Source organism: Oncorhynchus gorbuscha, linkage group LG08, assembly GCF_021184085.1.
Source record: "Oncorhynchus gorbuscha isolate QuinsamMale2020 ecotype Even-year linkage group LG08, OgorEven_v1.0, whole genome shotgun sequence".
NCBI classification, from domain to species: domain Eukaryota; kingdom Metazoa; phylum Chordata; class Actinopteri; order Salmoniformes; family Salmonidae; genus Oncorhynchus; species Oncorhynchus gorbuscha.
The window spans coordinates 13950378-13962976 of NC_060180.1; the positions used below are offsets into that span (position 1 = coordinate 13950378).

A 12599-nucleotide genomic window follows, 5' to 3' on the forward strand; every position below is an offset into this window, starting at 1 on the left:
ATCTGAGTGTCGTCACTCAGGAGAACCCTGAGATGCTGCACACCTACATTGCTATTGATCAGGTAAGAAACATAGAAGTCACCTCATACAATAGTAACAGTGGTCTGTGCATGTTCCTCAGGACTCTCCAACTCTGTTCCTGGAGAGATACCCTCCTGGTTTTTGCTCCAACCCCAGATTTCAGCTTATCAACCAGTTAATTTTTAGAATCATGTGTGCTAGATTAGGGTTGGCGTGAACCTACAGGACGTTATCGCTCCAGGAACAAGGTTGGAGAGCCTTGATGTAACGCCAGGGTAGTGGGTTCGATCCCCGGGACCACCCATACGTAGAATGTATGCACACATGACTGTAAGTCGCTTTGGATAAAAGCGTCTGCTAAATGGCATATATTATTATTATTATTATTACTATGTGATAACAAAGCTATTAGCCTGTTACTGTACTGTGAAACAGCAGTTACAGCTGTTACAGTAATGATTAGCATTTCTACACACACAGCAGGTAGGACTTACCTTGACTTCCACATTAGACAAGTCTTCTATCTGCAGTACATTTCTTGAAGTTCTACAGAGGCTACAGAAGTATCTATTCCTGTGGAAAATCTGAATGCATAAAGAATATGTCATGCAAAGATACAAGCTAATGTTGTCATATATGCTACAGGTGTGTAGGCCTATTTGGCATTTTTACATCATAGTAATTACACACCTTTACATTTGAGTTCAAAGCCTACCAGCTCAATTAAGAGGATGCCATTCCCCTTGCCAATATCAAGTATGACAGAGATTTCTGTGTTTTCCTCTTTTTCCATCCACCCGCAGCACACGGTCCATACTCTCTTCTCGAAACCTTGGGAAATAGAGATGGGGCACAGTACAGAACAATGACAACTGTAGCAACTTTGTGACCATAATGTGTCCTTTGTAGCTGGATACTGTAGTAGGTAGTTCACCGGTGCAAAGTGTTGCAGGCAAAATGAACGTAAAGGTTTGTAAGGCAAATTCCTGTTCGACCCTTCTGAAAACACCCGATCCAAAGTTGATAGGGCTGCACAGAACAATATATACACATAATGACTATACCTTATCTCACGTCTCTAATGTCTTTAAATATCTGCAATTCCCTCTGGTACGCATCATCCCAGTTAAAAAATACTGTATAAACTAAAACAACTATCAAAGTAACAAACGCATTCACAATGACAACGTATTCATCAACTTTCATGTGCACATATTATGTATGTTTTAAATTCGATTAATAGTTAGTCCGCGTAAAGTAAGCTATCTGCGCTATCGATATAATAATACACACCAAATCATACACCCAAAGAGAAGTTTCCCCGGGATGTTTACGCGGAGAGGAGCGTGCGTGCAAACGCAGTGGGTGGTGGGATAGATGGGGATGTTTCCATCATGGCGGCTTCCATTTCGGGCTATACTTTTAGTTCTGTGTGTTATCACAGCGCTAACAGCAACTCTGATCATGTAAGTACCGGGGACATTTAAATGAATTAGGAGAGAGTGCATACATTTGTTTAATTGCAACTTGGGTGTATATTTGGACTTTATTCTCGGGCATAAACTCTGGGTTTCCCAGTGTCATCTTCCTGTTGCTAGCTAACGTTCGCTAGCTACGTGCCATCACTACAGCAAGACATTTGCTAACTAGTCTAATACTTAGGGTGGACTTTCAGTGGTGTCGACTTTACAACACTGATGTAGTTATATGTAGCTAGCTAGCTAGTTAGTTGGATAACGATATTACGAAAATGTGCAATTGCATCACATTACATACACATTAAACATTACAAATTAGCTAGCTGGCTAACGTCACAGAGTTGCTATGTCATCAGAAAGGTAGAGCTGAGATTTGTTTTGTTTTTCCGCGCTATGTTAGCTAGCTAGCTAATGTACAACATATCTTGCTAAATGTTAGATTAATTTTTCTGAAAAGTAAAGTATTGTGAAGTAATTTTCTAGCACTGTCACCACAACTAGGATGTGAATTCTGATAAGCTTATAAACAATAATCAAGTCAATCAGCGTGCATTCAAGCCACAACAGTTTTTGTTTACCATTTGATAGAAAACTGGATTGACACCTGTTAGCAAACAGAGTTGAGAGTCGATGCTGCTGTTTCACCTGACATTTGACACATGACTTGTTTTGACTGTCTGTAGCCAGAGCTTGATAAGTGTCAGGCCTCAAACAGTATTTGTTGTATAATTGTAGTATTAGTAGTTGCCTTTCTGCCACGTTTTGTCATTAGAAACAACTTTTTGCTCCTACAGGAGGGCTTCCTTTTAGGAGAAGTAAGGCAAGAGGAAACTGTCAGCATCAGTGATACACAGATCAGCAGTGCTGAACTCCTCCAAGTAGTAGGTAAGACCTTGGATTCCCCATTCATAGAAGTGAACTGCTTTAGCACCTATTGACAATAGTATATTCTAACCAGGGGAGTTTTGTTAAGAGCTTGCTTGCTCAACAAATTGATACGCATTGCTTGCGGTACGTTTTTGGAAACATAAGGAACATATCATTCGTATCAGCAAGAAATCATTTTCAAAAAACAAAATGTTAAAGCTGGAATATTGAACTTTTTGGGTGAGCTGACTAAATTTACGAAGAAATTAGTTATAAATCTGTCATTCTCATTGAACGCAAGTCTAAGAAGTGGTAGATCTGCACTATTTCTATACTTTCCATTCTTAAGATTCATTTGTGTATCTTTTATTTCAAACAGCTGAAAATACTATATTTTTGGTTATGGAAAATATATTTCACCGCAGTTTAGATAGTACAATGATTCGCTACACTATACTTGCTTGTTTTGTCACATTAACTGAAATTAGGCAAACTATTTGAATTTTAGCAACCAGGAAATGGTGGAGCGATTTCTGCATAGTGCAGCTTTAACTTAATACACACCTTTTTATAGGGTTGGGTTAGTGTTCCGACACGGCCAAATCTCCATGTTACATCGCTTGTTTACGGAAGACAGACTGAAGATGTAGGTGGCCACCTGGGCTAATTAGTTATCTAGCATGCTCTGAAATCTTGTGTGTAAGCTAACAAGGAAGGAAGTCTAGTTCATCAACTGGAGGCACACAGAGCTTGTTGATCTGTGCAAAACTGCTACAGTATGTGTTAATTTTTTTATTTGAAAGATTCTTTCTCGCAGATATGAAACATAAGGGGCATATCAGCATGTTTCGAAAACCAACTTTTCTAAACGTTAAAACAGTGTTGTTATTGTAGTTCACGTGGAGCCAAATATGGGCAAATGTAACTGCTGAAAACATACGTATAAGAAGGGTTTTCGAGAGCTAGGCCTCGGATAGCTTAACTCTTTGACATGTGGGAACTCAACTCAAAGGAACCAACCTATTTGTTTCCAGGCTTGTCTTGACTGAATATGCTCCGTGCTACTGTGGAATTCTGTCAAACTGGACTGTCAGGTTTCCGATTAAAAGGAGTGTCTCATAGTTTTTTTCTGCTTATAGTGGGTCCTTCACAGCAGCTGTTCAATATATTATGTAGCTAGTCTCTGGGAAATGGGATTTGTACACAATAGACTGTAGGCTAAAGTCTTAGAATTGTAGTTGTCTCAACGATAAAAAAAGGGACAATCTTCTGTTGCTACATCCATTTTCAGATGTTTAAATTCATGATATATACTTATTGACTTATGTCCCATATCCTTAGTTCAACATTCGTACCCATCAGAACCCAAAATATGAGCTTGTTTACTCCTTTGTTTACATTTACATTGTTAACAAACAAACCCTGTATAGCCTCAAAACATGGTTAAAGCTATAATGTTCATATCATGGATGGCCAGTCCATGTATCCATAGCTCTGTCCATGTCTGAGTGGTTACATTTCTCCAGCCCCATCCCTCCGCTGTTTACCAAATCGTTGGCGGTGTGGCCACTTTATTGTTCAAACTGCAGATTACACCTTTTAAAGCGGTAGGATGCCATAGACTAACATTATATATAAGTTTAATAACCATGTATTTGCTGTGTTCTTTTTAAAAACAGAAGTCCATAATCATGAACCTTGTGCACAGCTATTTAGGTAAGATTTTATGTTATTTAAAATTCTATGGAATTTGTTGTCCTTAGACATTTTGTGACATTATTTTTCATAAAACTGTTTTTCAAATGACTGCTTGGTTTATGTGCAAACTAAAGTTATGGGCTCAAATATAATTCGCCTAGACTAGTGATATATTTCATAAATGTATTCTCCAATCTGAGAGCAAGCTTTGTCTTGATCATGCACGTTGTAGGCCAAATACCGTACAGTACTTTCATTCAACAAATTAGGGATGTAATTGTCAGTGAACAGCAGGTGGCCCCACCCCACCAGAAGTCTTGAGTAATGCAGACCTACTATGCGGAAATTGATATTTTTTGTTAATCTCCCCACCAGTTTTTATGATTATGCTGGAAAAGTCAATGATGAGAATCTTAACAGAATTCTTAAAGACAGACACAAAGTGAGTATTTATTATAGGCCTATTTGTATGTGCATTAGTAGCATTATTGAACAGGAGTATCTAGCGATCAGTCTGTACATGTAGCTTAAACACTTAATGACCCTCTTGAACTTGACCCCCCCCCCTGTGTAGAATGTCATCGGCTGGTACAGGTTCAGGAGGAACACGCAGCAGCAGATGTCGTTCAGGGAACAGATCATCCACAAGCAGCTGACCCAGCTCCTGGGCGTACCTGACCTAGTCTTCCTCCTCTTCAGCTTCATCTCCACAGCTAACAACTCCACACACGCACTGGAGTATGTGCTGTTCAGACCCAACCGCAGGTAGGACTACCCACGCACAGCTATATGCACACTGTACCAAACAGCATGCATAAACAGGCTGGTGCATATATTGGTGATGCTGAACAATCCACACATACAGACCAACACTGTTCATGAAGTTGACTGTTAAGCCTCCCTCCTCTGTGTTCATTCCCACGCTGTTGCTCACCCTATGCAGCCAGGTCATTGTGTGTGGGAGGCGAATCAGAGCTCGGGTCCATCAAGTGCAGCTCTGTTGCCTTCAGTCTGCAAGAGGTGCCAGCTTGGAATGAATAATAATTTCGTTTTTTGAACTGACTCACTGTCCGCACAAGGGGAAACTAAAATCTGAATCTGTAATTTGAAAGTGGCCCTTAATTTTCACCTCCTACTGAGGCAACAGAAGGACACAGCTGTTGTCAGTGGCACAGAATCCACAGAGGAGGAGAACACTAGTGGCCTCTCCTTTGAGCCTTAATGGTTGCTAGTTGTGGAAGCACCTCGGGTGCATAGGCATATCATTTATAGAATGACCGTTCAGATAAATCACACATGGATTAAACAACTATTTATGGTCTGGCCATTCTATATGTAGGGTCAGATGGACTGCCCAGCGGGAGGTCTGTCAGTAGGGATTAAAGGCTTGTGTGTTGGACTCAAACTGGGGTACTTAAATGCTTCTCTGTCCGTGGCTTGAGGGCTCAGAGTGGGTTGCTCGAGGCCTGGAGGGATTGTGTGTGTGGGTGGCACCCTACATCAGCAGATTTTTACAGCTTCTGAACTCTCAACAAGATCCATTGGATCTGAGTATCAATCAAAGCAATGTAGTAAAATTTTGCTGCCCTACATACAAGTTAAAGGGGACCAGCCATCAATGGGTGAAGCATGAAACATACCGAGAATCTCACTGCCGATTGGTACTTATCACAGGGAGGCTGTTCCTTCTCTTGCTAGAACGAGCGGTACCTGCTGCATGCCGACCCGGTAGTGACGAACATTCCGATTCTACTTATAGAATCACAATGCTCGTCAGTGGCCAACAACTTGACTTTGAGCCAATCAGAGAACACAAACCCCCATGTGGGGGAGCCCCCAACCCCCCACAAAAAAACAACAACATCATAATAAGTTGGGCATTTTCTCCGTAGGCTAAATCCACAGATGAGCCAGTCACACTTCATTTACAATTTAGGCTATGGGATGGTAGCTAGCTAAGTGCACAGACACAATGCATACAACACTAAATAAGTCTTCCAAGCTAGCTAACCACTGTATGATTGATATTATAATGGTTTAGCTAGTTTCCATGGAACTGCTGCTTGTGCTAGCTAGTGAATATGCTAATGTTAGCTAGCTATCTAAACATTTCAAGTATGGGTAGTTACAGCCCAATATGATTGAAACATACTGTATAGCAGTGCTGCCCAACCCTCTTCCTGGAGATCTTCTGTCATGTGAAGTAGCTTCCTAGTAGTGAGTATCACAGACAGTCACAGTAAGAACACTCATACAACACATGAAGCAACAGAGTACACCCATTTTGGAGGAACCTATTTAAGAAAGATCAAGTGTAATATATTATAAAAATAAAGCGAACAGGATGGAATATGGGGAAAAATGCACCAAATAATGTCTAGGACCAAAAGGTTCTTTAACAACTTCTACCCCCAAGCCGTAAGACTCCATATGTGTTATTTCATAGTTTTGATGTCTTCACTAATATTCAAAAACTTCAAATAGTACAATTAAAGAAAAACCTTTGAATGAGTAGGTGTTTCCACACACCCACCACTTTCCTTTCCACACGCCCACTCCTTTCCACACTCCCACCACTTTCCTTTCAACACGCCCACTCCCTTCCACACGCCCACCACTTTCTTTTCAACAAGCCCACTCCTTTCCACACGCCCACCACTTTCTTTTCAACAAGTCCACTCCTTTCCACATGCCCACCACTTTCCTTTCAACACGCCCACCACTTTCCTTTCCACACGCCCACCACTTTCCTTTCCACACGCCCACCACTTTCCTTTCCACACGCCCACCACTTTCCTTTCCACACGCCCACCCCTTTACTTTCCACACGCCCACCCCTTTACTTTCCACACGCCCACTAGCCCATACTCCGGTCTCCAGATCGGGAGGCAGCTACCCCAAACATTTAGCTATGGTCTGGCACTGGCAGTACAGGATTATGGAGATTGAATTACATTTCTTTCTTTGTTATTTAGCTGTGGCCGTCTGGCTAGTATCAACAAGGGCTTTCTACAAAATAGCAACATTAGCACAGATTGTTTGGAATTTAGAACATATGCAATATGCACGGATATGCATTGCCAAACAACACTACTGCCACCTTCTGGTTTGGAGTATTTTAACAAGGCTGAGTGGCTACCGACTTCCAAGGTCTTTGCTGTGTGAACACAAAATATATTGACTGCCGACACTCTGTTCAGAGGTGCTAAGTACTGTCAGCAAGCTAACTTTTGACAATCCAACCAGTGTGTCTGAGCTTTAAGGGTCTTTTGGGCTAGACTGCCTGTAGTGTGTTATCAGGCTAACTCTGGTTCCACCAAGCAGGTACAACCAAAGGGTGACCCTCCACATCCCCAACCTGGGCACCACCAGCCAGCAGGAATACAAAGTCTCCTCTGTCCCCAACACCTCACTCAACTATGCCAAGGTCATCAAAGAGCACGGGTGAGTGTCTCCCACATGTAGGCCCTGTCAAGTAGTTTCTTTTTTAGTATTGAGGATCATGTGTTGATGGAAATGGGATGTACCGTATGTTTTGCAGGGCTGAATTCTTTGATAAAGATGGTGTGATGAAGGATATCAGAACAATTTTTCAAGTCTACGGTGCACTACAAGATAGAGTGCAAGTGAGTTGACTGCCTGCAAATGTCCTATTCATACCCTTCAAGTCACATCTATACTTGGATTAACAGCAATGTGGTGTTTTGGTTGACCCCATGGCTAAAGTGCATTCGGAAAGTATTCAGACCCCTTGACTTTTTCCACATTTTCTTACGTTACAGCGTTATTCTAAAATGTATTACTTGCGGAGGAGTATTTCTGTCTGTAATAAAGCCCTTCTGTGGGGAAAAATGTATTCTGATTGGCTGGGTGCTGGTTCCCCAGCAGGTTGGTCTGGCTCCCAAGTGGGTGGGCCTATGTCCTCATAGGCCAACCATTGACTGCACCCCTGCCCAGTCATGTGAAATCCATAGATTAGGGCCTAATGTATTTATTTCCTTATATGAACTGTAACTCAATCAAATCTTTGAAATTGTTGTTGATGTTGCGTTTTTATATATTTTTTTAGATAAATAGTGATATGATTCTTGATAGCTTTTTCTTGGCTTTTTCAGGCTGTATGTGGAGAGGTTGAGCAGAATGAACGCGTGAAAGAGAAATTCCAGGAGGAGGTGAACAAACTCAAACAGCAAATTGCTCTCAGGAAACAAAAATCCGCAGAGGAGGAGAGAAGTATGTTACTTAATTGGGTTTGAATTTGACTGCTCTGGCCATCCCATTCTCTCATGACATTGATTCTTGAATCAACTATCCATTCCCTGTAACCATTTCTGGGGAGGTGTTTTACGTGGTATTAAGCAAATACAATTTCTTTATTTAAGATGGGGGGGGGGCAACAACAAACCAGGACGTATTTAGTTTGGCATTGAATCCCCGTTTAATCTTAGCCTGGATGCCTATTCCTGTACTTTAGGACTCCAGGAGGCGCAGAACCCTGAGCAATGTCCTACTCCTGAGGAGAACTCTGAGCCCCCGGAGACCTCCCTCCTGTCCAGGGTGATCTTTCACACCCCATCTACCCCCGAGCGGCTAGGTCCCTCTGCAAACCCCCCTTCCTACGCAGACCTCCTCTCCTTGCAGGATGACTCGCTCCTCCCCTCCTTGTCCTCCCCTACCAGTGCTGCGCTGCTTCCCCGTCCCCAGGCTGTGGGCTCTCCAGGCCACCCTTCTCCCAGTCCTCTGGGTCTGAACCCCAGCCCTGCTCCTAGCCCCAGTACACCCTACCTGGGGAACGGAGACGGATCCAGCTCTGACTCCCTGGACAGACAGGCTGCAGGGCAAGAGGATGATGAGGAGGAGGAGGATGATGATGATGTTGATGAGGACAGCAGTGAGTATGAGAACCTTGTGAGCGAGGTGGCACAGTTTCCCCCGGTTACTGCCAGTGCGTTGGCTGCGGGCCGCCCAGCCGCCCTCAGTCCAGACGGTGATGCCTCAGTCCAGACGGTGATGCCTCAGTCCAGACGGTGATGCCTCAGTCCAGACGGTGATGCCTCAGTCCTTGGCTCACAGACTTCGTAGACGCCAGCCATGGGGACACAATTAACTGACACACTGGGAGACGATGGCATCCCAACCAATCAATGAGAGTAGTCTTCTATATTACAGAGGAAGCGCCAACCCGGAAAATAAAAGGCATGTGTATTTCTGTTCGCTTTTAGTTTGATAACCATTCTGGGGGGTAATGTCATGCTTCATGGGCTATACTTTTCTGTCTAGAGGGGTAAAGATAGTCAGTTGGAGCCTGGCTGCCTCCAATGAATGTGTTTGATTTAGGGACTGATTACTTTATAACTGAATAAACGCCAACCGGTTTGTCCGACCTCTCTGAATGGATAGACCCACTCCGCTCGTCCTGGATCATGCTGCGTCACATCTGCATCATCAACTTTGAGCATCCAATTGTACCATTACCTCTTGCACTATGTTTGCCTTTTAACAATTTATTTAAGACAAGCAAAGGGAAAATGTTCTGTGGCCTTCAAACTTTTCTTTTTAGTGAGACAGGTGAGTGGTTCTTTTTTTGTCTTGCCTTTTTCTTTTTTTTTGCTTATTACAAAGAAGTAATATATGTATGCGTAAGCTATAATTTCATTAGTCTGCACAGTTATGATACTCTACTTTGAGCTGTCTTTATTAGGATCTAATTTCCTTTAACAATCAATGGATTTTATGCCTATTTAGATGACAAAGATTCTAGATTCAGTTTTACTTCGCCACTACTGTAATTTGTGTTTATATTAATTTTTAGGACAAAATAACAGCTATGACCCAGTCAGAATAATTCGTAGATGCACCTCTGCATGCAGTATGAAGGAAGTTAGTTTCACGAGCCAATGCTAACTAAAGTTAGCGCAAAGACGAGAAGTCAACAGGTACACTTGCATACGAAAAATGGTATCTACGATTTCATCTGACTATGGGTGACTATAAAAAACAGATTCTCGCAGTATCCCTAATTAATGTTACTCAATGTCTCATTTTTCTTAACACTGAAACAACTATGCGCTTTGCTGCACATAACACATTTAGAGGATTTCGTTATTGTGCTTTACCAATGCTGTTCAGTTGTGCCACTTGAGAAGTATGCTTTGATCACCTGAGCTGAGCTAGCTCAGCTTTTGTGGATTGTATGGTGTTGACGGGGAGAAAACACAACGTACTCTAGCTTTACTAACCAGACCTTGCTGCTGCATCAGAGCTACCACTTAACAAGAAAACTGTGCATCGACATTAACCTGTCTGCTTCTTTCATCTCATGTCCTTACACTGCTGGTCGTCTCCATTTCTGCGGAGTGCTGAAACTGACTAGAATGGCTTCCCCCAAGGTAATTCTGAGGGAACGGTTTCCCCCTGTAGCTATATGTTACAGCCTTGGAACAAGACATCTCCTGACTGTCTTGTCAACACCAATAGACCTCACACTCTCAAAGCTGATTGGGCTAAATGTGTATGGACCTTGATAATGTGACAAAAATGACCTCAATTCAGAGTCCAGTGCCTTCCATTTTGGCAGTTACACCGGCTCGTTACTACACGCACAATGCAAGCGACTGGAAAGAAGAAAGGTTGTTCCAATTGTGGGCAGATTATCCTTCACCCTGCAGTGTTATCCAAGCCTTGTGTATATAGCTTTTCCCATGTGCAGCCCACAGTGTATGTTGCTCTTTCTGCCTTAGGGTCAACTTGCTTTCCTTCATCACTCAGCATTACTGTATAATGTCAACTCATAGCTTGGTGGACTGGTACTCTAATTTGTTTTAGAAAATATTAATTACTGAACAACCAAGTCCCACAAAAGATTATAATGAGAAAGGAGTGGTTTCCACTTGAGCACTTGAATCAACAATGGGAGTTAAGAAAAAGTCATCAATAATGAATGTACACTGTGCAGTATATAGGAGGTTGTAGCATTCAAACAGCACTTATTTATGAGAATCTCAGTCGCGATGGAAGTGGCTGGCAGGAGAGAAGGGTCTTTAATAACATGGTTTGGACCCTAGCTAGAAGTGGCCCCTGAGAGCCTGTAACTTCTCCCTTAAGTACAAAGTCCCATCACATCACTCATGTCTGTAAGGTCGGTGGGACAGGAAAAGGCCAAGTTCTTTTGGTCACTTGGTTCTTAAGTGGGTTGTAATAATAAAAGAGACATGCTTATTTGGTTTGCAGAGTCATTTGTTCTCACTTTCTGCCCACTTTTGAGACCAGAGCCGAGGGTTGTCCTGAAAGACCAACTGATAGCAATTCACATCTCTCACTTGGCTTGGACTGAAATACGTGAAGGTACTCGTTTTGGGTGCCGGTACTGTTTTGGGTGCCGGTACTGTTCTGTTTTTTAGATATTCCCAGATGCATCACCAGTATGTCCCCCAACACCAAGCTGATTGGGGTGGTGCGTAACCCAGTCACCAGAGCCATTTCAGACTACACACACACTCTGTCCATGAAGCCGGACATGCCCACCTTCGAGGAGTTGGCCTTCCAGAACCGAAGCCAGGGTATGGTAGACACCTCATAGAATGCTATCTGCGTAGGGATGTACATCCGCCCACCTAGAGAACTGGTTGCAGTACATTCACCTCCCCCAGATCCACTTTGTGAGCGGCTGATCACGGACCCGGCGGGGTAGCTGGGCTGCATCTAGGACTTCTTGGTTCTCAAATGCATCATCACAGACAAGCACTTCAACCGAACCAAAGACTTCCCTTGCCTGAAGAAACAAGAGAGCAGCAGCCAGCCCCGCTGCCTTGGCAAGTCCAAGGGTAGAACCCATGCGAAGATGGACAGGGAAGTCATTGAGCAGCTCTTGAACTTTTTTATTGGCCTTTTAATATCAAATTCAATGAGATGGTGGGGCAAGACTTCAGGTGGGATTGAGATTCTGATTAAAAAAAGAGGTGACATGTTTATTATATGGTTACCTCAGTGGTGTCATTAAAAAGAGGATGACACCTTCAAGTGAATCCAATTTCTCTTCATGTTTGAAAATACAGTGCGAGTTTACAAAGGTGTGGGATCTGCCTATAACTTTAAAACCTTTATAACTTCCTAGTTCCTACATTAACATCATGCCTGTTTTGTTAACCAAATAAAATATAAATATATGCTGCCATGACATTTAGTCTCACAATTAGTATTTGTAATTCACTAAATTGTGTTTCTACACAAAGGCCTGTTACTTTTACAACACTGTACCTTGTCAATCGTCCCAACTCGATGGAAAACAATAGAGTATAGTGACAGCTGAGATTAGTTGTAATATGTCTATCCTGTGCTACACTATATCTACAAATGTGGTCACCCCTTCAAATTAGTGTATTCTGCTATTTCAACCATACCCGTTACAGACAGGTGTATACAATCGAGCACACAATGCCAGTACTGCAGGAGCGTCACAATACTTTTGAGCTAATATTCTGTAATAGGAACAGGAGCTCAAGAGTAGAACATTTGATATATTAGATTGCATGTATT

General features: G+C 42.5%; 1 protein-coding gene and 1 pseudogene across 1 annotated transcript; both read left to right on the forward strand.

The window, feature by feature from the left end:
• The first annotated feature begins 1330 nt into the window (after positions 1-1330).
• LOC124041225 (BRISC complex subunit Abraxas 2-like) lies at positions 1331-11282 on the forward strand. The gene is made up of 9 exons (XM_046358573.1): positions 1331-1487; positions 2294-2384; positions 4046-4082; positions 4440-4506; positions 4639-4829; positions 7389-7508; positions 7606-7690; positions 8180-8297; positions 8539-11282. Exons 1-9 carry the CDS (start codon positions 1416-1418, stop codon positions 9093-9095), a joined length of 1338 nt encoding a protein of 445 aa, XP_046214529.1. The 5' UTR covers positions 1331-1415; the 3' UTR covers positions 9096-11282.
• LOC124042252 lies at positions 11075-12192 on the forward strand (annotated as a pseudogene).
• Positions 12193-12599: the final 407 nt, after the last annotated feature.

Coding starts and splice junctions, on each gene's coding strand:
- LOC124041225 (XM_046358573.1), top strand. CDS start 1,416: ATGGCGGCTTCCATTTCGGGCTATACTTTTAGTTCTGTGTGTTATCAC. Junction 4,507..4,638: donor TTCTTAAAGACAGACACAAA/GTGAGTATTTAT, acceptor CCCCCTGTGTAG/AATGTCATCGGCTGGTACAG. Junction 4,830..7,388: donor CTGTTCAGACCCAACCGCAG/GTAGGACTACCC, acceptor TCCACCAAGCAG/GTACAACCAAAGGGTGACCC.